Below are 25,324 nucleotides of genomic sequence, written 5' to 3'. Positions count from 1 at the left end.
TAGAGACCAGGATTACTGCATGTTTTTTGTAAGAGTAGGCTACCTAACCTAGGTGACACGGAGATAACATGCAAACTCCACACAGAATGTAGGCCCTTTCGCCAACCCCGCCTCGGGTATGGGCATGAGTATGTATGAGAACACGCCACCAGCACCCATTTTCATGTTTTTAATACATTTGAAAACTTGTGAAATTGGACATCACATTAGGCCTAGGCTTTCTACTTTTGGTAGAAAGTGATATAGGCCTACAGGCTACTTAATTAATTTGTACTTTTACTCAAGTCAAATTATTATAATTCCGGACATTTAGGCCTACAACTTGTAATATTGCATTGCAGTATTGATACTTTTACGTTTTAGCCAAGACCTTTTTTTCCACCATGCACTAACAACCTGGAAAAACAGGTGTTGCGAGTTATAGCATCTGAGCTCAGCCTTAAAAGGAGACTCGTTCACGCCCAGTTGTAAGATAGAAAATAACTGCCGTTTCACATCTAGCATCAAAGGCGAGAGTTTGGCTTTATGGACTCCCGGGTTCGCCTATAGAGAGTAGCCTACGTTTTCACATTCAAGTGCTTGTTTTTTTTTTCCTGCAAACGTGGGTGCACGAGATGAGGGTACGTTATAAACCAAAAGGTGAAATTACGGAACGTGGAGACGTATTCTTTTCAAATGGCTGCTCACCTCTTCCGGGGGACCCTGCCACATCGTCCCTGCAAGAGCCGAATTCACCTGTACCGGGCCTGACGCTTCTGGATGTGGAGGACGCGGAGCGCGCGTTAGGTTAGTTGCACAGCTGTCCGCCTGGCATGTTGATTCAGCATATATGGTTAATCAAATGGTAATACTTAGATTATAGACTAGATTGGCATAATCTGTGTCGTTGCTGCAAATGCTAGCCTCTGTGACATTGGTCGTAGGAAAGAATATTATATTATATTTAGGCTGCTTGCTTCGTGTGCGTGCGGTGCGCGTGTACGTATTCTTATTCTGTGTGAGGGGGTGCGTGCGCTCGCGCACGCGCGCACGCGTCTGTCTGACAAGAGCAGGGGGGCAGTCAGCCAGATATTTCGTGAAGCCTCATTTGAAATCGGTAGTTCATATAATGGCCTGTTGTGGCGCTGGACTGGACCCAAAAAGCCCCATAGCTCCATAGAGGCCCATGTATTTTGGCCCAACTTCGACTGTATTACCTTAATAAACATGGTCATGAATACTTTCTTCTTCCAGTCACTAGTTTAAAGTCTAATTTCTAATGTCATAATATTCTTTTTGGAAAATTATGGTCCCATTAATTAAAAAAATGACCATAAAGTCGCGTATGTTCTGAGGGGCGTGGCTACCGTTACAGTCTATGATCGGGATTCCCCTCCCACTCAAGAGTCTTCTCCTCCCACTCGAGTCAAAATAAAAACCAACGGAGAAGAAGGGGGGAAGTCCCGCCTTGTTGTCTGGGCAGCCAATGACCAGCTGGTACAAAACGGAGCCAGCCAATGGCCAGCTGGTACCAAACGGATCTAGAAAGATGGCGACTTACATCAGGAATTAGCATATTATTACAGGCTTCATTTTACGTTCATGTTAGACCCGGGGAACGCTTTGTCCATATTTTTTACAGTCTATGGTCAAGAGCCCCAGCCAGACAGGAGCGGAAAAAGATTTTGCGCAGCCGACAGTTTCGGTTGTCGGCTGCCGACACTTTGACTTCTTCCGGGGCTTTGGGCGGTCCCCTCAGGAGACGCACACGGAAGCCTATTTATGGCCTGTATAGTCCTCTATTTCTTGGTTGGCGAAGTGGGCGTGAGTGACAATTGAGTGACAAGATGTTGACACAGACAAAGGCGCATTCTAGTGTAGGCTATAAGCTGCTGCATTGCTACTTGGCTATCGAGTCATGACTGTCTAGTCGACTGGTTAACGTACGTGCCTTTGGAACGGGGAACCCGGTTTCGCCTCCCGGCCGAGGCTACACTAGTTTTGTTTTCGCCGACGACTTGCGCGACGGCCATCTTACATCTGACGCTCTCCTCCGCGTCAGATGTAAGCTGCCGACAAGCATAAAAATGAAGTGTGTCACCCGGCGGTGAGAAGGAGAAGGAGATTTTTGATTGATTGATTTAAATATTTAATAACAGTTTGCAGAATTACAGTACATTTCAAGCACAAACTCAATACAAAGACTGTTAACTGTGAGTGGACGACCCAATTAAGCATTACACTTGTTTACAACAGGGTCCACATTGTTCAATTCATCAAAACATTTAGAGACGTACAAATAGACACTTCTATATAGTTAAAGAACAGAACAGGAATTCATCATAAAACAATGTTCCCTGACCGGGAATCGAACCCGGGCCGCGGCGGTGAGAGCGCCGAAGCCTAACCACTAGATCACCACGGAGAAGGATGATGATGATGATGATGATGAGAAGGGGCTATTTTATAAAGTATAAAGTTATTTTCAATGTCATCAAGGATCAGGGTTACAGTAAATGACAATGTAATTCAGCCAGGGGTGCCATGGATGAAAAGATTACAGGGGTGATCTGAAGCAAACATGAGAACCACTGCTTTACATTTCTTCAGACGATTTTTCAATGTTTTGTTAACAATTTGGACAGAATGTTACTTCGAGGTGCCCACTGCCCAGATGTCCCCCTGTATCCCTCGACATTCACAAGTCCCTCCCAGGGGCGTTTGGGTCTGTGAAAGAAGAAAACTACAATTGAAACCCCGCTCGTAGATGGCCTGCAGGCTGCATCTGTTCCATTGGCTAGTGCCTATCACTGCCGGGTGACACACTTCATTTTTATGCTTGTCGGCAGCTTACATCTGCCGCAGTGGAGAGCGTCAGATGTAAGCTGGTCGTCGCGCAAGTCGTCGGCGGAAGTGGAGCATTTTCTCCATCCACCAGCTGTCTAAAAACCAGTTTTTTCGGCTGCCGACAGCCGAGACTGTCGGCAGCGCAAAACGGGTTTCCGCTCCTGTGTGGCAGTACCCAAGCAGTTGTCTAAAGACAATAAGCAACTTGGACACTCATGCATGAAGGAAGCATGAGTTCAAGTCCGTTGCTCTCTTCAGGTTGGCGGAGGGTATGTAAAGCCCAGGATCACATTAGATAATTGACACAGGGGTTAAAATGGGTTACAAGATCGTGGGATAAAATAAGACAAATTTTATGTTTATTAAAGGATCCCCATTAGAGACACATGAATGAGCCTCTAGTCTTCCTGGGGTCCTGAATAAAGCAAATAGGCTTAAATACAGATGGCCTATAACTAAAAACTAAAAATACAAAAAAACAACAATTAAACAAAAAAAAAAAAATATACAAAAAACAAATTCACATTAATTTCAATTGATCACCATATCAATTCTATATATTAAGAGTGGCAACACGCTTTGATCTCGCTGCAAAGCGGTGTGCTATTAGCCTCGCGTTGCGATACTATAATATACCACTGCGCTGGGCTACGTGGGTCGGGGCATATGCAATAGGGGCGGGTGAAGTGTGGCTGCGCCAGCCTAGGGTGCTATGGGCTATATTTCTAAACATTGTAACTATATCCCATTGAGATAGAATGAGTGCTTCCGCATTCCATTGTTACAATGGGAGTCAACGCTAGTGTCAACTGACTCCGCCAGATGGGGCAGCAGAGAGTACACTGGGTTCCCCCCCCCTCCTGCTCCCATCTGGGAACTCTCAGACAGACTCGATGCTCCGCCCACCAAACGGCCTCCTGGCCAATCAGCGGCAGCTAGAGGCTGGATCAAGGCATACACAGTGCTGCCTTGATCCCGCCTCTAGCTGTCGCTGATTGGCCAGGCAGCATACATACGTACGTATGTATGTATGTATGTATGTATGTATGTATTTGGTTAGAATGGGTAGGGTTTAAAAAAAGGCAAGAATTTGCTCTGGTGCACTGGCCTAAAAGTGGGTCCTTAAAAACTGCTAAAACGTCTGACATGTATGTATGTAGGTATGTATGTGTGTAGGTATTTTAAAAGGGGGGGGCCTTTTTGGTAAAAATCCCTGCCCGCAATATCTTCATATATTTAAAATGAGTCCAAAATAGGGTTACCAGTGAAGGGCCAACTGCCTATTCACTGGGGACTATGCAAGGCAGAGGCGTCCACCCCCCTGAGTCCAAGTTTAAGCTAGACCGCATACGTATGTATGTATGTATGTATGTATGTATGTATGTATGTATGTATGTATGTATGTATGTATGTATGTATGTATGTATGTATGTATGTATGTATTTGGTTGGAATGGGTAGGGTTTAAAAAAAGGCAAGAATTTGCTCTGGTGCACTGGCCTAAAAGTGGGTCCTTAAAAACTGCTAAAACGTCTGAAATGTATGTATGTAGGTATGTATGTGTGTGTGTATTTTAAAAGGGGGGGGGGGGCCTTTTTGGTAAAAATCCCTGCCCGCAATACCTTCCTATATTTAAAATGAGTCCAAAATAGGGTTACCAGTGAAGGGCCAACTGCCTATTCACTGGGGACTATGCAAGGCAGAGGCGTCCACCCCCCTGAGTCCAAGTTTAAGCTAGACCGCATACCTAAGTATGTATGTATGTATGTATGTATGCATGTATGCATGCATGTATGTATGTAAAGTATCTAAAGTGGCACTGTTGAGCAGCCTAAAGGGCTACAGTACAGCTGTTGAGTTTCAAACTGACCACTATAACAATAGCACAGTACATTACAGAGTACAGTACGTGCACACACACACACACACACACACACACACACACACACACACACACACACACAGCCTGCACCGCTCAGTTCACACGGGTGTGATTTTTCTTTTTCTTTCAAGATGCAAAAGGCTCCATGCACAATGGGAAGAGGTACCTGGGAGTCCGTGTCAAAATGCCTGTAAAGGACATGCTGAGAAACATCCGCCTGGCTAAAGGATGGGACCTTCAGGACCTGAAGGTAAATAAGTACGCCTAGGCCTAATCCTGTCTTTGCATACATAATACATATTACTGTTAGTCAGAAGTGATATACAGTATAGCGGACTGAAGTGTGATGCGTATGATGCACAGTAAAGCTTTTGCTTTTAAATAAGTTGCTGATTACCTAAAACAGGGGTTCTCAACGTTTTTGGCTGGAGACCCCCGGAAATGCTTTGGCCATGTCTCGCAACCCCCGCCCCGCACCCTCCCCACCACCAATACAAACTGACTGCAAAAATAATAGAGAAAATACACCATAAATGAATACTGAAACCAGATATAATCATTAAGGAAAGTTTATGCATACACCACATACTATGTAAACTCTTAATTTCCATTTTCCAGCCATTCAGTTGCAAAAATATATATAGGCCTATATGTTTTTTTTATAATTTGGGGACCCCCCCAAAATAATTTGGCGACCCCCCCCAAGGGGTCGTGACCCACGGGTTGAGAACCCCTGACCTAAAACATCAGTTTGATGTAGAGCAAGACGCATACAGTAACCCTACTACTGTTTCCTATCTTGGGTGTGGAAGACATGAAATAACTGTTCTTTTCCTTTCATGACATGCCCAACTCTGATCACAGGAGGACTCTGGGAAAAGCTCCAAAGGTAGGTGAAACCTAAATCATATAACTCACTCATTGATAACACGGTACTGTACTGCAGCGTCATCAATGCTGAAATGCTGGTGCTTCAGACCAGTCTACATCATTGATTCTTAACCTTTTTTTTGTTGTTTCAAGGACCCCAGCTTGTTTGATTGCGTTTGACCCCAATCTCCCCAGTGCTTGTGATCTATATTGCTTGTGATCTATATTCGGGGCACGTTCGGAAATAGCGCACTGAGCCCACTGCGCAATGCAAACTAATAGGCGAGTGCGCTCCGGTGTGGTATTTCCGAACGCGCACTCAGTGGTAGTGACCTTTTCATGACTTTCTCCTTATTGGCTGTGCTTTCAATCCCATCCCATACTCTGAACGGGCACAAACACTCTGGTCACAGAATTGTATGAATCGTTAGCTATGGTCGGTCGTCACTGATTGATTGTCAACGAAACACGTTTACCCAAATGTACTTTCAGGCTATGGGATCACAACTGCCGGTGCATGGTTCAATAATCTAAACAAGTTTATTTTATTTTGAATGAATATGGCTCAAACAACATAGTTTACACGGGGCAGCAGTGGTAAAGCGGCCATCTTTGAATCCGATCTGAAATACATTGTGAAGCACATACTGGAGAAAAGCGCTATATAAATGCAGGACCATTTACTTTGTACTATTTACAGAGAGCACCTCTCCCAAATCTGACACCATTGTCAGAGGTCTGTCTGATACAATAGCCAATTTAATGTAATAGAATTAGAAACTGTCAGGAATCCAGGACCCAAAAACAGGCAACCAGATGCAGAGTAGAGATTATCTTCAAGGTGTTTATTTGACTATAAATCAGGGGTATTCCAAAAGGCAAAACGTAGGCAAGACGTTACAGACACAAAACTCACTAGACAAAGGTCTACGGACCAACAAGTCAAGGACACATTGCAAACAAAGGGCTTAAATAGACAGAGGTAACAGGACACTGCAGGTGAACTCAAAATACAATCAAACACAGGATAGGCTAACAGGCAAACAGAACACAGGTGACTAGGATACAATAATCAGGTAGGTAAGACAGAACAGGAAACACTCAACAAGAGGATGCAGGAAGGCACAGAACAATACTACAAAAGAAGACACAACCAAAACAACAACAGAGTTAACAGTAAACCAAAATACAGAACATACAGAATAAGTCCAACACCTATTAAGGACTGTCATAAGTGTTCAAAGGCAACACACATGCTTCCACAACATTCAAGGCATTACAGAACATGAACTAAACACAAAATGGCCATGTCATAAATGGTCCCACCAATAAGAGTTCAGGGTTTGGAGCCATAGTCACGGCTCAAATACAAGGAGTATATTACATACACATTAATATATTAATAAAAATGAAATTTGCTATGTTCAAAGGAGATGAATATGTTGTTTAGTACTGCAGTTTTTATTAGAAGACTAGTAGTTATTTTTGTTTATGTTTACAGTTAGATGTTCGATTGTTTGTGCCTGTAAGAGTGCATGAAGAAATCTACTAGTGAGCTTTAAATGTGAAAGGCACCTTAATTTCAGCGCCACCTCGTGGTCACCAGTTTTGGCTCTCGTTGCCACCGAAGCCCATTATAAATAAAATAAATAGCCTACATTTTAATTATATTGTGCATGTCATGTGGATGTCATCACCTGCACACCAGATTAGAGGAAATTTTCAAAATATGAAAAAAAAGAAAAAAATAGTATAATTTATTTTCTTTTATTTATTTAATCGTCTTATCGTCCATGGCAATCAGTGCATAATTGGCCCTATCTCGTCTTGTCGTCCCTGGCATTTAACTCTTGAGTTTAATATTTAGATTCTAGAATATATTTGTTGGCAGAAGCCGGGGAATTCGGTTTAGTCTTTAATCCAGAATTACAAGTTAATGCAAGCTCAACTCCAACTGATTTCAGTAGTTTCTAACCAGGTGCATGATCTAGAAGGCAATTTATAGAGAATACCAGAGTGTCCATCAGGCAGTTGATCTCTAGGTTACAGAACAGTAGGGGAGAGCCGCCAAGGATGTAACATTTTGCACGTTTCATTTTTTTACTCCGTTTATCTACACATTTTTCAGGCAACGGACCTACACATGTCTGCTACCATAAACCACTTCAAGTTATTTTTTTTATAAAACAGGTCGGGAGTTATTAAACCGAACGTGGACGCTGTTCCAGTGTTACAATTGCTGCGCATGTCGGATTAATTGTAACGGCATGCATGCATGATAAATGTAACAACGCTAACAAACATCATTAAACATATCGTTTTCAGCTTAAAGCAATTATATTTCATTGAAGCAACTCCTTAGCATTGTTTTCATACCATGGATGTGATAAGAAAATGTATCAAAAATAAGGGAAATATTATAGTATCGGGTGTACCAGTTTGGGTTTTTTTTCTTTTTTTGGTCAGTTCAGTGGGGAAATACATTGATTAAACAAACGTTTGATTTATTGAGTTGTACAATGTTATACAACCCTACAATAATTTTAGAATACACTACACAATACAATACAATTTTAGAACATATAATATTGGCCAATATGTCAACTGTGTAAATATGACCTATAATGGTATTGAATGGAGCCGGCGTGTGTTACAATTGATCCACTTTTGCAAGTTTTCTTTGCCGTTGCTTACAGACCAGAATGAACGTGCATTCCGTCTAAACACGATGCAAACTAATGAAGAACATAAGCATGAAGACATCCATGTGGATTTTTATTCACCAACATCAAAGAAAGAAATTGTAGAACACATATACTCCAGGTGTAATTTTTTTGCTTTTTGAGAAGAATCAGTTTTTCGCCAATAGCTCCCCGTGGGATGAAGGTAAACACTTCAAACTTCCTGGGCACGTAGAGTACGTTGCTGTACACATACTGACGCGATGGCGTCATGGTGGCGTTGACCAATCAAGAGATAACGTCCATGTTACAACCGTGAAGCGTTACAACCTTGGCGGCTCTCCCCTACAAGCGTTTTGGTTCAAGCCTTCATCATTGCTCTCTCTCTATCTCTCTCTTGCTCTCACTCTCTCTCTCTCTCTCTCTCTCTCTCTCTCTCTCTCTCTCTTGTCGTATAAACATTTCTCTCCTGTATGGTATTTTAATAGAGCACCGAAGTCTGACGTCACTTTCAGTAGAGGGCGTCAGTCCCCAGGTTCATGTATTTGTTTAGTTGCATTGAAATCCCCATTGAGGCGATTTTAGATCGCCTCATATAACAACTGTGTTTGAAAAATAAACATGTCACCCCGGCCGCTTCACTCATATGGATATGAAGAATTAACTGACTGAGAGAAAACGCTAATGTTACTGCTGCTGAATTAGTTAGATTTTCGCTAGAAGCAGACTGTATCATATATGAGTGACTGACTGTTGCAAACGATACAGAGACACCTCCCTGACAATAACGCCGAGACAGCTTGTTTATTTTTGGACCACAACGCTTATAGTAGACGATATTAAGATCACCCCATGTTATTCTCCATAGAGAAATTACTTCCGCAAACCAGGGGAATCGAAGGGATGAGCGAGTTACGTCAGGACTTCGGTGCTCTATATACAACACTCTCTCTCTCTCTCTCTCTCTCTCTCTCTCAGGTGAGAAGAAACGAGTGAAAACATGTGGGGAACGCCGAACCAGCAAGGTGTGTTTCCACATGAGTAATGTCGCAATTTAATCAATTGTAATTGTAATTATAAAGTACTTTGATGGTGTGAAGTCGATTCATCTCACCCCCAGGACAAACACTGTAAAATCATGTGTCAGCGATGAGTTCATTCCATAGCCGTTTCCTTTTGTTCATGCTTAATTTTAACAGTTTTTTGTTCAGAGGAAACAGCCCACAAAGAGCTTGGAGGAGTTGGCCATCATCGTAGAGGTACTGGAGGAGGATCTCAGAACCAGCAGCACCCACAGCCCTCATCCCCACAACTCTCCCAACCCACCCGTCTCCCCCAGCTGCTCCCTTGAGCCTGCTGATAATCCTCGGGGTCCTGAACCTCATTTATACACCTACTCCATCAAGTATGGGGCTGAGATGCCCAGAACGACAAGCTACGACTTCACTGGCGTCAACAGTCCGTCCGGTGAATATGACGGCAGCTGCAACCCAGACCTGCAGGTGACTTTGTCACACCAAGGGTCAGGGTGCAGCAGTGATGAATCTGAAGACATGGTTCCTAGTCCCCAGTCCTTCACCTGCTACTCTCCAGAGTCCTACCAGGTAGGACTGCAACTAAATAATTTGTTAGAAATCATTTAGAGCATTCAATTAATCCAGGTGATTAATCGCACAGTTAGGAAGACAGAGAGCATGTTCAGTTACACTTTTCAAATAAATCTGCACTTTAAATCATGCATGAATATAAGATGACCTTTATTAAAAATATGGTAACTTGGACAAACAAGATGTTAGCGTGGACTGGCCTTCCTGTCCAATCTTTAGCTATGTGTAGCAATTTATCATATGGGGTTTAGAACTGCATATATCACAATGCAGTGATCAGTGGCAAAGCCACACTATAGAGAAACAACTAACAAGCACAGCATTTCTAATAAGCTGCCTTCTACCAGCTTTCAGTTTGCACATGAACATTTTGGCTTTTACTACTGTAGCTGCATGATCTGTAGAGTCCACTCTCCTATAAGGCTATGAATGCCGGACCATGAAGTCTTCCCTACAGAAGTCCATGGATGGGTGCACCTAGCCTGGCTAATAAACCAGACCGAATCAGCCGCTGGCAAAACAAAAGTTCCCTGCCGGCACACGACGTGATTTGAGTCTGGCTTATTAGCCAGGCTAGGGTGCACCAGAGTGCTAGATGCAGTACTAAACATCAGCATTGACCAAATAGCTGCTCAATGCTCACAGTATGGGCAGCATAATCTCTCATGCTCAGTGCTATACAGCCTTATAAGGATAGTTCAGATTTGTTTTACTTAAAGCTGTGGGAAATACTTGCCATTAATTTAGTAGTTTCAAAGGTATTAATTGATTGCCTGAGCGGGAGTTCTGGTCTGGTTATGGTGAATATTAAACTTCCGGTCATTTGGTGGGGGTGTGGGGGCCACTAAATAAATGAATCCACAAAACTAGAGTCATTTGTATTGTTGACCTATTTCTACCATATAGCGCAACTTTCATTCAACTTTTAACCCCTCTGTCACATGGAACAATTTATTTTATGCTACTGATAGCCAAGTGATACTAATAGCCTAAACCTGAGATATAAGAAACGGTAGCTAGCTACTGTAGCTTTTGAATTATAACTTTTCTGTGGATAGATTTTAATCATTTACACTGGCAGAGCCTGAGCAGAGCCTTTTGTGGTGGTTCTGGAGAACCATGGGTCCGACCGACTCGATAACGGGCACTGGTGTGGAACGCGTGTGTTGAATGTGAAGTCGGTGGGGCAAACGGTTCTCGAGTTATACGTACATTACAACCATACACACACGCACGCAGACACGCAGATATGTGGTGCATTTATAGTAGGATATTAATAATTTCACCCCTACTATCAGGCCTCGTCTCCTCGTGAGCCGCTGTACGCCAGATGTGATCTGCAGCAAGACGGACATGTGGACAGAGACAGGAGGATAAGGGGTAACCTGGTGGAGGAGTGGGTGGATCCCCAGAGTCCCAGGTGGAATCAGGACAGCACTGTATTCTTCTGGAGCCAACTGCAACGAGAGGAGAGCCAGCTGAGACACTTCCCTGACTCACTGCTGCTGTCCATGGACCTCAATGGGAGGACGTAAGTGTGTTTTGGTCCGAATTACTTTTCCTGGCCAGCAACATAATAAAACCTTGTTTCTTTTCTTTTAAGTAAAAGCAGCGACGTCTAGTATGTGGGGGCAGGCTGGCTCGGGCACCCTTGAATAATTGGAACTACAAATTAACACCCCTTGGTGGTGTGTGCGCGTGCGTGCATGCTCGTGTGCGCGCGCGCATGCGTGAACGTGCCTCTCTCTCTCTCTCTATCGGTCCCGATTGAAGCACCGTCAATGATTGGGAAAAAAGGCGTTGATTATCTTTTGTCTGATAAAGATTTGTCTCTCTCTCACATCAGTTTTGTTGAAACAAAATTATGAAATGACTCATGAGTGAATCATTCGTTGTGAAATCGTACCTGTTTATTAGCAAACTGTAAATGAAACATGTCTAATGTGTGTGTGTGTGTGTGTGTGTGTGTGTGTGTGTGTGTGTGTGTGTGTGTGTGTGTGTGTGTGTATACTGTATATATATATATATATATATATATATAGAGAGAGAGAGAGACTCCCGCAATTTTCAAATGCTTCCGTCTGGAGCGCGGAAGCTCTGATCTTGAACATGCGATAAAGCAGATGTGAATCCGTTTCGTCTTTACAGTCGCAAAAACGTATCCAAATATAAATCAAAATAATACTAATCCTATTTAGCTTGCTGCTTAGCTGAAATGGACATTAAAAAATAAATTTTAAAGATATTTCTTTAATATATTTTCGTGAACGGAAATGACAAACAAATGACAGCTTTCCTATTCGGATTTCGGGAGGTGTAGTTCCAGAGTATATAGCATTCGGAGATTGTGGAATAGTCATTGTCTGGCCCTTAGTATGCAAATGTGCAGGAAGCCTGTAACGGTAACGCTCAAGCCTGACACAGGCTTCCGTCACATCACGCTCTTCACATCACGCTCTTCATGTAATGCTGCACACACACGGACGACACGGTCGCAACTAAACACACACACACACACACGCCGGCAGAAGTCTGTAAGCCACCGCCCACTCCAGAAAGTGTAAGCTACTCGCTCCGGAGAGCAGGAAATGTCGCATCACGATTGCTTATTCCTTCTAAATCTATGTATATAAAATATAGCTAACTCGTCGAATCTCTTAGTTACATCAATATTGTTCTTCTTAGAAAATAGTTGGTTTGTGCCATAAGTATTAAGATTATAAAGATCGCTTTGGTCATTTTGACTGCCAGGGACTTAACATCCATTTCCCATGATCGCGGTAGTTTGACTCATGGATATAAGAGAAAACGTTGTTACTGCCGTCAAATTATTACACATTTACAGTTGTGACGACACAGAGACAACTCCCTGACAATATCGCTGAGACAGTTTATTTATGTTTGGACCACAATTCTTATATGAAACTTAATTTCATATAAGTTTAAATTTAAAATGAAACTTCTATGACGTGCATAATGAAGTGACATTATTCCGGTAGAGTGTGTCAGCCCTTCGGTCGCCCGTCGTCTATATTACGGTGTCTTACTGGTAAATGCATGTTTGGCCAATGTATGTGCATATAGAGGTTCATAGGTTCAAAGGTTCATTGCATGGTCACTCTAATGCCACACAGGCTTGATATCATATCTGTTGACGAAATTGGCAGTATATTTAGTCATAGTTTAAGACAAGTCATCATACTGTAGCTTCGTTTTTATTTACATTTAGTTTTCGTCAGAAAAAGGTAGTCATCACTACAATAGGGGTTAATTTATTTGGCATTTCCATGAGCCTCTTTGCAGTTTTAAATCATGACAAAACCTGAATGACTGACGGTGCAGCAAATTATGTATATTGCACATCCATCATCACTAGCTGTGGTACTAAGAAGCATGGTGAGAAAATCACTCAATGAGCAAACAGCAGCATGACAACATGACAAACTTCTGTCATGTTTGCCTATACTTCATTGTATTGTTGGCTTTATAAACATGCCACAAGGAGGACACTATAAATCTACAGGGATATTCCTTTTCTTGTACGATAATGCAGCCTTTCCTAGTTGTTTTATAATGATTATAATAACATTTAAAATGTGTTTAGCTTTGTTTTCCAGTAATCTCAAATTAATGTGTTATTTATGGCCTTACCGGTAACTGTTTGAGTAGTTATTGTTATGATCTGACTCTGAACTGTGTATTGTTACCCTTATTTTGTAGTGTGTCTTAGTATTTCCGGTTTTGCCTAGTTGTTGCCTGTCTTGTCGCCTCTTTCCCTGTTACACACCTGTCTCCATTCTGTCGTTAGTCTGCAGTTGCCTGATTACACTCACCTGTGTTTTGCTTCACTCAGCCTGTAGTCTATAAGTACTGGACTCAATCTGCTCTCACACTGCCAGATCAAAGTTGATGTTACTTTGTGTTCCTGCCTGTTTTGTCCTGCTGTTGCCTCGTCATGTAAGCTGTTATATGTTTTTTGCTCTAATAAATACTGGACTTTACCTGCCTGCCTGCTTGTTCTGCATCTGGGTCCACAACCTGACACACATCGTGACAGTTTGATCTGGCCAACATGGACCCAACAGAACTCCAGGACATTGATGCTGACCTACTAGCTATCAAAAGCTATGTGGACTCAGCTGTTAAGAACACCTCCTGTATTCAACAGCAGGAGACCGCGCTCAGGATGGCTCTTAAGGAGGTTTATTGTTTCATGAAGAAGAGACCAGACCTCGCAAGATTGGTGGATGGAACGGCCAGACAATTAACTTCCATATTAGCATCCTTGCTATCCAGGAACCATCTTCGACCTGTTGGCCCCGAGCCGGCCACTCCTGTTTCCATTGATTCCCAGCCTTCTAGCCTTCAGTTGGCTTGTGACCAGCCTTCTCCAGTGATACGGCTGGGGTTCGTGAGAATGGAACCTGCCTGTCTTGGGTCTGCAAGGAGGAGGAGTGGTCGCCGTCGCTTCCGCCAGTGCAACTGGCTACCCCGTGTACAGGCACCCAGCGACGCCGAGACGCGGCCACCGCCGCCCAGCGACGCCAAGACGCGGCAACCACCGCCGAGCGACGCCGAGACGCGGCCAACGCCGCCCTGCAACGCCGAGACGCAGCCTCCGCCGCCCAGCGACGCCAAGACGCGGCGGCCAACGCCGCCCAGCAACGGCGAGACGCGGCCACCGCCGCCCAGCAACACCAAGACGTGGCCTCCGCCGCCGAGTGACGCCGAGACGCGGCCACCGCCGCCCATCAACTCCCAGATACATCCGCCGCCACAGAGCGACGCCATGGCGCTGCCGGCGCAGCAAAGCGCTACTGAGGCCCAGCCGCTGCAGCTCGCCTCTGAGGCCCAGCCGCTGCAGCTCGCCTCTGAGGCCCCGCCGCTGCAGCTCGCCTCTGAGGCCCCGCCGCTGCAGCTCGCCTCTGAGGCCCCGCCGCTGCAGCTAGCCTCTGAGGCCCCGCAGCTGCAGCTCGCCTCTGAGGCCCCGCCGCTGCAGCTCGCCTCCTCCGAAGCCCCGTCACGTCCATCTGCAGTCCCGCCTGCAGCCCCGTCACGTCCATCTGCAGTCCCGCCTGCAGCCCCGTCACGTCCTTCTGCAGTCCCGCCTGCAGCCATTTCACGTCCTTCTGCACTCCCGCCTGCAGCGGTGCAGCCCCGTCACGGCCTGCACTACGGCAGCGGGACCCCGGGGGTGTTTTTCAGCTCCCTGACCCACAATCTGTTACTAACCCTCATGTTAACCCAGTGCCTAGCCCTGTCTTTGGTGTTCCTCCATTTGTCAGTTCCCCTGTTACTAGGGTTGCTAGCTCTCACTTTGCCCAGTCTGCTAGTCCTAGTTACCCTTCCCTGCCTAGTTGCTTGTCTTTATGTCTGTCTGCCTGTCTGTGTGTCTGCTAGTCTGTCTGCTAGTTTTTTTGTTTGTCAGACTACCCCCCGGTCCTCTAGCCTTTCTTTAGTGAGGTCTCTCACAGTGGGTCTTCAGCTTGCACTGATTTGTCAGCTACAGTTGATAAATAAAACCTGGGTATGCGTTTTTTTATGACCAAAAACACTTAGTTTAGATTCAAATAATGCAACTGCATCATGCCTCTTCTTTGTGCCATGAGTATAATTATGATGATGTTGTTTTCATTCTCTATGGTTTCTACTCCTCTGTCCAGAGCTCTACACAGGGTTGTGTGTCTGGGGAAGAGAGCTCAGGGTTATGCCGTCGCTAAGAGGATGGCAGCACTCAACAGCCTGGACGTTAAAGACGGAGACGGAATGGTAATGCTCTACAAACAAATATTTCCTGTTTAGAGTATTACAGTACAGGACATGTAATGTAGCTGCTTGCTTAAATCCTATACCAACAAGCTCACAACATGTCGCAAGGCTTGTAAATATGTTATCTACGACAACCCAGCGAAGCAACGGCATGTCTGCTTATTATAAGCAACTTTGTGCTTTGGGCTTCCTGTAAGGTTGCTTGTAAATATTGGTAATTGCTTATTTCCTAATGATTTACATTAATATTTATGATTATTTTAATAGCAAACCTACAAGCTGCGACATACTAGCGTCATGTCCAGGGGGTGTACTTGTACATCAAGCTGTCTCACGCTACAGAAACAGGAGATAGGCTCCTGCCCTATGGGCCTCATGGCTTGGCAAGGCTACTTACTTAAACCTACAAGCTCACAAAATAGCCGTAGCCTAGTCGCTTCTTTTGGGCTTGTTTCCAATTAGCCTGAGCTAACGTGTTCGGTTTCTGTTCTAGAGGGGCGGGTCGCGCATGAGATTTGCGCACGCCCTTATTGGTTCACCGATCTGTCCGTCAGCCCCGGTCCCTCCTCTCCCCCCTAGTGCAGCACTACGTCACATCATTTGGAGCGACGCCCACCCGGAACGGTTGACTCTCACTTCTAGACCAGAGCGACCAATGCATTTCCCCAGGCTTTCATTTTTTGTGCTGACGAAAATGAAAGCCTGGGTACAGAGGCTAGTTTCCAATAGACCTGGCTGCTTATTCCTCTCGCTAAATCTGGCAACGCTGCTTGTGTTCCCAGACTGCTCTGCACCTGGCGTCTAAACAGAACCAGCATCTGATGGTGGCGGACCTCATCCAGCTGGGTGCCAGCATCAACGAGAGAGACGGCTCAGGAAAGACCTGCCTCCACCTCAGCGCTGAGAACGGATATGTCCGTGTCCTGGAGGTGAGTGTAAACCACCAGTGGTGTAAAAAGTACTCACATTTGTTACTTAAGTAAAAGTATCAATACTGTAATATCGAAATACTCTCCGTTACAAGTAAGTCGAATCCAAAATGTACTTGAGTAAAAGTACGAAAGTATAGGCATCAAAATGTACTTATTATGAAAATAGCAGATCTACAAGCTCACAATGCTCGCATTGCGACGCATTGTAGTGGAGTAGAACTAAAAGTATTGGGAATTGGAAATACAGTACTTTAGAGTATTAAAAAGAGGAGAATAATATTTATGGTTTAATAAAGATTCCTCTCCTCTTGAGAGCCCGGATCTCCGCCTTTTTTCAATTGATGTCTTATCCCGATTGATCCTATTTTTTACATCTTTTATCTACCTGCACGTCTCCGTTGAGCACCTGGTTGTTTTCTTGCCTCTGACTTGAGTAAATGTACTTACTTACTTTCCATGACTATCAACCACGTGTCTCTACCCGAGTTGAGTAAGCACCCTCTCAATCCTGGCGGCCTCTCCACCACTTCTAGTGGGCGTTTGCACACGTGTTTTCATTCTACTGATGACATTGTTTCTGCATTCTGCACTGAGGAATGATTTCAGATAAAATGTCATGCTTTGGCTAGGATATCATGGTTTGGACATCATTCTTTGGCACTTACACAAGAGCGAAAGTGAAGTAACGCAAGTGATGCTCGAGTTAAATTAATTTGACTAGGTTTATTAAAGTAAACTAGCATAAGTATGACAAGCTCCACAAGAAGTTATAGGACAACAACAATGTATGAATGAAGTTAATTCCAGTTAATTCAAGAATTAGTATAGAAGTAGTAACGTTACTGGTGCAGAAATGTTAAGAACTAGAATCATCCCAGAGTTACGTTGCCGCGCACTATGGGAAGAAGGAAATTGCGGGAGTTGACTCCACATGTAGTAACGGATGGGTTATTAGTTATTATTATGTGTCCTTATTAGTGTAGTGTAGTGTAGTCAACACGTTATGGCTCTGTACTACTGCCACCTACTGTCCATTTATTGTATTACACAGTGGGTGAAAGAAACACACCCCTTAAAGGTATATTCAGTGATTTCACTCAAAAAACCTTAGGTTTCGTTTTTGGCTGTGGGACCCAGCCTTTCGTCCAATCAGGATAGAGAGTAAAAAACGAAACCTAAGGTTTTTTGACCCCCAGGGGTTAACTGGGGACAGGGAGGAACTCCTTATATGGCCAGCACACTCTATAGTAGGGAGGATTATCACAACAAAACAAAAAAATAAGTGATATTTGAATTAAGTGAAATCACTGAATATACCTTTAAGACTAAACCCCACCCATCAGAGGTGTGGCGTCCAGAGGTACCTTTGACATGACATTTTGTGTGTGTGTGTGTGTGTGTGTGTGTGTGTGTGTGTGTGTGTGTGTGTGTGTGTGTGTGTGTGTGTGTGTGTGTGTGTGTGTGTGTGTGTGTGTGTGTGTGTGTTTCGATGTGCAGGGCGTTGCTGAAAATGAGCACCTGTGCTCAGCTACTTCCCTGGGTAAATAAAGAATAAAAAAATGAAAGGTACCTTTCAAAACCTATAGAAGTCAGCCTGGTACAGACGAACGGGACACCACTGTATGTAGCCTATGAAAGGCTCCTCAATTACATTTTGTAACTATTTTCAGCAATGGGATGATAGTTTTATTTGGTGGGTATATGAGCTGGTCGTTTTGAAAGTAGCTCTGAAGTAAATAAAAAGTGTGGGCAGCCCTGGTATAGATGATTATATATACCGGTATATATATTCATTCCGTGGGTAAATCCCTGTTGGCTACCCACATATTGGTAGCCTATATTAGACCAATATTGGCGTTACGCATTTCACTTGAATAATGTTGTGTGCGCACGTGCGCGTGCGGAGAAAGACAGTTATTTAATGAAACTCAAGATTATAACGTCCTGTCTCGCTGCCGCCGTGTATAGGCTGCACGGCTATTCCTGTGTGTGTGTGTGTGTGTGTGTGTGTGCGTGCGTGCGTGGCGTGGCGAGAGAGAGAGAGATCGTGGCTTCCAGGCGTGCGTGTGCGTGTGTGTGTGTGCGCAATCAAATGTACTCGGCAGTATGGCTGGCAGGCGAAATGGCGAATTCGAACGGTGTAATTGTAATAGTTTGGCACAAACCAAAAACTGTCAAAGAACAATGTTGATGTAACTAAGAGATTCGCTGAAAGAGCGATATTTTATATACAGAGATTTAGAAGGAATAAGCAAAATCGTGAGGCAAAAATTCCTCGCCTTCCTTGTTTATTTCTCCTGCGGAGTCCGGACAGTGGACAGGACTGTCAGGGAGACTCGGAGATCAGAGCAGCACATGCTGAGAGCTAGTAGCCAATTAAAAGACGGAGTAGTAGTTGCCAGGTTCGCGAATTGTAAGCGAGTCGTAGTGTGTGTTGAATGGCATTTGTGGGCTTGTGAATGAATTTTCTCACATGTAATTTGTGCTCACTTGCATAGACCTGGCGAATTTAGCGTGGTTAAAGGGCAACAGTGTTCCGGGGGTGTGGGTGCTTGGGGCGATAATGTTTGTAGTAAACAAATGCATTGCCGCCGTGAGTGTGGACGGGAGGCATCTTTGGTGGCACTGCAATGAAAATTTTTTGGCGGGTGGTGTCGAGTGTGGTCGATGGGCGTGATAGGAGGAGATAGCGTTGCAACACTGCGAAGGGTAACTGTGTGACGTCACTGCCCGTGTGTGTGAGTGTAGTGTGTAAGATGGTGTTGTGGGTGTTGCAATAGCGACGTAGCTGTTGTGGCTTTGGGTTTCTTGCCATGTGTTGGGTACAACTTCTCACTTGTTAATATAGATGACACTTGTGGTGAGTGGCATTATCAGTTCAAACCCATCGAGGAGTAATACGGTGAACAGACAAACATTTCTGTTAAAAACCCACTGGACTGGTTTTGTCTCCAGAGGCAATATTTTACTGTTGCACCAAATATTCATATGCTGGGTTCTTTCTGTCGTTTTTCAAATATTTCATGCATGCCGTTTTCAGTGACTCAGTCTGACTTGTTTGTACTGTTGAGACCTTCACCTGTTTGGCTCCATAAACTACTGCAGCATGTGTGATAACATAGGACTAGTGGAATCACATTATGGGTATACATTGTATACCTGTATTCTTCTCGCACCTACATTTTAGTGTGTTCTTCACTCTTAATGTATGCTACAACTCAATGACACCCAACCCGTGCAATTTGAAATCAAGAGGATAAAGAATCTGCAGTTCTGCTCTCTTATTGCTTATGTGTACAGTAAATGATTGTTTTGGTGGTTAGGCAAGTGGGCAGTATGTATACTACTTTAGGAGTTAGGACCACCCTAAGGAAGGAACTCTATCAATGCAACGCTATCTACTGCTTAACATGCAGTCTGTGGTAGTGGCCCTCAAAATGGAGTCTACTGACCGTGAAGTCAGGTCACAAACGAGTACTGTAGATCATCAGATTACCCAATATAACCTACTGATAGATAATCGTCCATAATCAAAATATCTTGATGAGACCCACTTTTAGTTCAGACTCTGTGGTGCGGACGAACGTGGCAACTGTTTGAAATATGAGCCCTTTTATTTTAGTGTTCAACCTGATGTTTATTTACTCTAGGTTCTGAAACGCATGATGCAAGATGGTGTCTATGTGGATGTGGAAGCTACGGATAACTATGGTATGTACTCTAGTGTAACCTTATTTTATGATTTGCTTGAACTTCAAGGCTTAATTGTCTTGAGCAAGATCAGTCTAAACAAGACCTACCTTTGATGCCTTATTCCAAGGAGATATAATTGAGGTATTTGCAATTTTTGTATGCAATCTGTCTGCATTCTTGTCAATGTGTTGGTGTGTGTCTGAAGCCTTATTGGTTACAGTAAAGGTTTATTGTACCAATGTAGTGGAAGAATGACTCTCGTCACTTGGCATGACAAACCCACAACAACAGCGATGTTTTTATGAGATTGTCCAGGCTTGACAGTTAACATTCTTCAGTTAAACTTCTCATGAAAATGACAGGTGAAACCTCAGGTTGAGGTTTGAATACCAAATGGGTCGCCCCTTTACCAACTCGCCCCGGGCGTACAGCCGGTGGAACTGGTATTCCTAAAGTAACCTAAGTAAATTAAGCAATAGGCCACGAGAGGTCTCAGGTTATCGGGTATTTTACAATGGCTGGGGGCTGGGGGCGTAGGCTTCTACCCCCCAGCCATTGTAAAATACCCGGTAAGCTGGGGCCTCGAGTGGCTTATTGGTTTTCTAAAACGGTTAGAAACATATAGCAATATTAACCTAATAAAGCTATTAAATTCACAAAAGTAGCTACGCTTTGTGCCCACCAGAGCGAGCCACATCACTTCAGGGGGTGGCGGTGGCTCAGGGGTAGAGTGCCTGGATGGTAACCGTAAGGTTGCCAGTTCGAACCTGGGCTCCCCCAGAGTTACTGTCGAAGTGACCTTGAGCAAGACACTGAACCCCTAATGTGCTAGTTGGTGCCTTGCATGGTTTCCGCTGCCATCGGTGTATGAATGGGTGAATGTAATGCACAATCTCTGTAAAGCGCCTTGGATAAAGGCGCTATATAAATGCACCATTTACCATTTACTTCCTTGCAAGTAGGCTATGTGACGGGAGAATAGCGCTTGATGTCTTTATGGGGCCGCCTGGAGCCACACATTCACAGTCATATGAGCCGGGCGGTGCTTAGACGCCCGCACGGCATGGGTTTGTAAGGCAATCAAGCGCTCCCCTTCCCCAGTACAGCTACAGAGATGCGGAATCGGCTGGGAATGATATAAAGTGATTGAAGGTGTGGGTTATCGGTGAAATTTACAACGGTCACGTGACGGTAACCAGCCAATCAGAATCAAGTATTGAGACTAACCGTTTTAGAAAGCTAAACTTAACTCCAGTAAAACGATGCCTAACCATAAACTTATTTCTAACCTAATTCTCAGTAAAACAAAATAAATAATACAAGAACCGGCGGACCGAGCGGTCGGCGTGAAATAATCGAGGGACGAGATGGTTTATGGGCAACCGTACCTGATACCTGATGTTTACCTCTGTCTGTTTGTCTGCCTGCCTACCTGTTTACGGTGTGTAATTGTGATTGCAGGGCTGAGCGTGTTGCAGTGTGCGGTGCTGGCTCAGAATGTGATTGTTCGCGACCTGGAGAGGAGCTCATGTCCCAGCCAGTCCAGGCTCCTCTCTCTCCGCAAAGAGCTGATGATGGAGACCCTGGAGTGTCTGCTGCACATGGGCAGCTACCTGCACACACCGGTCAGTGGTTATATGATCATGATCATAACCTCACTCATTACCCAAGAACAACATCAAAACCTATGTAATGATGTAATAAGCACTGTTGATGAAAATGCACAGGTAATGTCGTATGGCCTCTCTGGAAAAAATGTTCGGGGAATCAGGTCTGCACAGTTTCCGGAATTGCTCTTTCACACAAGTAGAACAGGAGGCTGTAAATAGCCTGTTTGACGTTAGCTACTACAAAATTGTGATATTTTTTTAATTGTGTAACCACTCCATTGCATACCAATGCGTGCCCCTTCCCTGGCTGGGTCCGAGCCCGAAAATAGCGTTTTTTTACCACCGTGTGAAAGTGTCACTGTTGCGCAGCCTAACACACACACACAAGCACGCGTGCACACACACGCACACAAACACTCACACAATGGATCTGCAGATCACACCTCAGCGCTGGAATGTGGTGGAAAGGATCCACAAACGAACGTCCCTCTATCAGTGACAGCAAATTCCCAGCATGCTTCAAAACAGCAACCATTGTTCGAGTCCTGTTAGCAACTTAGCACTTACACCCATAGTGAGCAAATGCTTTGAGAAACTCGTCAGAGAGATGATCAACAACACATTGCCACCCACACTCAACCCTCTACAGTTTGCTTATCGCCAGAACAGATCCACGGATGACGCCACAACTCTCCATACCCCCATCTCTCATCCGGAGAGAAAAGTCATATGTGAGAATGCTGTTCATAGACTATAGCTCAGCATTTAATACCATAATCCCCCCATACTAGACATCAAGCCTAAGAGTCTGGGTCTGAACACAAACCTCTGCAGCTGGATACTCAACTTCCTGACAGACAAGACGCCAGGTGGTAACGACTTCTGACCCTCAGCACAGGAGCCCCTCAAGGCTGCGTTCTGAGCCCTCTTCTCTACTCCCTGTACACCCATGACTGCGTGGCTCTGTTCAGCTCCAACAAAGTGATCAAGTTTGCAGACGACACCACAGTCATAGGCTTGATCACAGACGATGATGAATCATCCTACAGGAGAGAAGTGGAGAACCTGGCACAATGGGGCCAGGAGAACAACCTGGCTCTCAACGTTGACAAAACAAAAGAGCTGATCTTCGACAACAGGAGACCTCCCAGATCGGGGGTGCTGCATTGGAAAGGGTCAGAGAGTTCAAATTCCTGGGGGTGCACATCACTGAGGATCTCACCTGGGCAGTACAGACAGAGCGGGTGGTGAAGAAAGCACAACAACGCCTCTACTTCCTGAGGAGATTCAAGAAAGCTGGCATGGGCCCCAAAGTCCTAAAAGCTTTCTACAGAGGCACCACAGAGAGCATTCTGACTGGCTGCTTCACTGCCTGGTATGGCAGCTGCACCGCAAAGCAATGCAGAGGGTTGTGCGGACAGCCGAACGCATCAGCGGATGTGATCTCCCCCCATCGAAGCCCTGTATGCCGAACGTTGTGTCAGCAAAGCCAGCCGCCCACAGACTGGAAATAGACTGCAAAAAAGCTTCTTTCCCCGAACAATCAGATACTGTACATGAACGAACTGATAAGAAGCAGAGCGAAACCGGGCAAAGGAACACACACACACACACACACTCACACACACACACACACACACACACACACACACACACACACACAGAACATGACTGATTAATTGAACTGCATGACATAATAATAATAAACTAGATAAAGTGCCCCTCAGGGCACAGGTCTCCACCAGGGCAGGTCAGGTTGTGGCCTCCTGGTGGCGCTATAATAGGCCAATGTGAAAAGGGTGGCATTTCTTCTTACGCCTTGGATGGCAATTGGCAATTTGAGGCATTTTGTTCCAAAAATGTGTTTTGCAAAAATCCACCTGTTGGTGGCGCTATAACAGGCCAATGTGAAAAGGGTGGTATATATTCCTCAGCCTAGTAGGAAAGTCTGGGGGGCCAGTCCTGCAAACTTTGAAAGCCAATGTTAAAATTATTAGCGCCCCTCACTTCACACAGGTGTGATTTTTTACATGTCACCGGCTATTTAAAAAAATACATTTGAATTATATTCTGGTTAAATGTTTAAATAGTTAAGCAGCATTTATATAATTGACTTGTTGTAATGCCATAATGCATTTTTGATATACCGGTACTGATGTGATGTGGCACTGAATCATTGATTTCTTTCCTCAGGGGAACTATGCAGCCTAGAACATACGTAGAACTGGTGGATCCCTTTGGGCACATCGGTTTTTCACGAAGCTATGTGTTCATCTGTCCGGCAAGACAACCTGAAGACACAACGGTAATGTTTAGAGTTTGGTTCAAGCTTGAACTTGTCCTGGAGAGAAGCCTGCATGCTTAGAAGACCTTTAAGATTCCCCCAGTATTTTCCTGGAGGCTTTCTGTTTTGTATATGGGCTGTATTTCCCTCCAAGGATTCAAGCTTCTTATTTGAAGCATCCGAAGCGCTTATGCCAGGTGAAAGTGCTCGACTTGCCATCGGGAATTTTCATTTTCCCACCTGCATAACAAGCATTTAGGTGCCCGTCAGCTGGTTTCTATGAAACTTCTGTTGTTTGATACGTTGGAGTAGCAAGATGTTCTTACATTCCCACATTATGATAGAGGCCATCTGGAAACTATTGTTTTTTAAATATATTATATCTGCGCATAATATGCTACAGTATCTACAAGATACCTATAAGCGTAAGAGTATCTATAAGATAATTATCGAACCAGCAGACACAGCTTCCAGTTGGAATCTATAATATATTTGGAAGTGGATGGAATTATTTTTATAACGTGCTGCATGTGCAGGCATTATTATACCATCTAACATATGTTAACTGTTAAACAACCGTTTAATGTATGTTTATTACATTTAGGATTAGGGTTATTAACCCTTGTTTTACTTTATGAATGAATGGTATATTTATATATACATGAAACTTTACAGGGGATATTTGTAATTCCTTGTTTGTTTAGATCATTTTTGTCATGCTTTTATGTTAATGGAGAATCCCATGCTAGAAGGCTTTCTTACCTTTATTTGTAGTTGTTACGGCTATTGGCTATGTCCCCTACCATAAGCCCTAAATGAATAGAATTGGAATTGAATGGGGCTATGGGGTGTTGTACTAATTTGCTTATTTCCATTGCTCAAAAGTATTATATTTTTGTATATCCTCTCTTCATAATGTAAATAATATCCCAAGCGGCACACTTTACTACTTATTTCGATGGAAATAAGCAAATTAGCACAACACCCCATAGCCCCATTCAATTCAATGCAATTCATTGAGGGCTTTATGGTAGGGAAAATAGCCAATAAGGAGTTTTTGCACAAAAAAAAACACCTGGACCTCTTTGGTGGGGACGTAACAACTACAAAGAAAGGTAAGAAAGCCTTCTAGCATGGAATTATCCTTAAAAAAAAAATATATATCTTGGCT

At 44.1% G+C, this 25,324-nt stretch overlaps 1 protein-coding gene across 2 annotated transcripts; it reads left to right on the top strand.

The window, feature by feature from the left end:
- Positions 1–521: 521 nt before the first annotated feature.
- LOC310864870 (uncharacterized protein) lies at positions 522–24,692 on the top strand. Of its 2 annotated transcripts, none has more exons than XM_083773687.1 (11): positions 522–786; positions 4,839–4,957; positions 5,572–5,596; positions 9,237–9,283; positions 9,470–9,862; positions 11,164–11,396; positions 15,529–15,634; positions 16,417–16,563; positions 20,217–20,277; positions 21,721–21,884; positions 24,063–24,692. In XM_083773687.1, the coding sequence occupies exons 1-11, from the start codon at positions 615–617 to the stop codon at positions 24,078–24,080; spliced, it is 1,485 nt and encodes a 494-aa protein (XP_083629813.1). In that variant the 5' UTR covers positions 522–614; the 3' UTR covers positions 24,081–24,692. The 2 variants fall into 2 exon arrangements, with proteins under 2 accessions (XP_083629813.1, XP_083629812.1); XM_083773686.1 differs by having other exon boundaries at positions 9,458–9,862.
- Positions 24,693–25,324: the final 632 nt, after the last annotated feature.

The sequence above is a fragment of the Protomyctophum parallelum genome (genome assembly GCF_964188405.1).
Source record: "Protomyctophum parallelum genome assembly, chromosome: 9".
In the NCBI taxonomy this organism is placed as follows: domain Eukaryota; kingdom Metazoa; phylum Chordata; class Actinopteri; order Myctophiformes; family Myctophidae; genus Protomyctophum; species Protomyctophum parallelum.
The sequence above is the reverse complement of the archived record's forward strand: the minus strand, read 5'-3'. Positions and strand labels throughout refer to the sequence as shown.

Bases quoted from the DNA above. Each gene is read 5' to 3' on its own strand.
- LOC310864870 (XM_083773686.1), top strand. From the start codon at position 615: ATGAGGGTACGTTATAAACCAAAAGGTGAAATTACGGAACGTGGAGAC. The intron at 4,958-5,571 runs GTAAATAAGTAC...CTCTGATCACAG, and splicing joins GGGACCTTCAGGACCTGAAG to GAGGACTCTGGGAAAAGCTC. The intron at 9,863-11,163 runs GTAGGACTGCAA...CCCTACTATCAG, and splicing joins ACTCTCCAGAGTCCTACCAG to GCCTCGTCTCCTCGTGAGCC.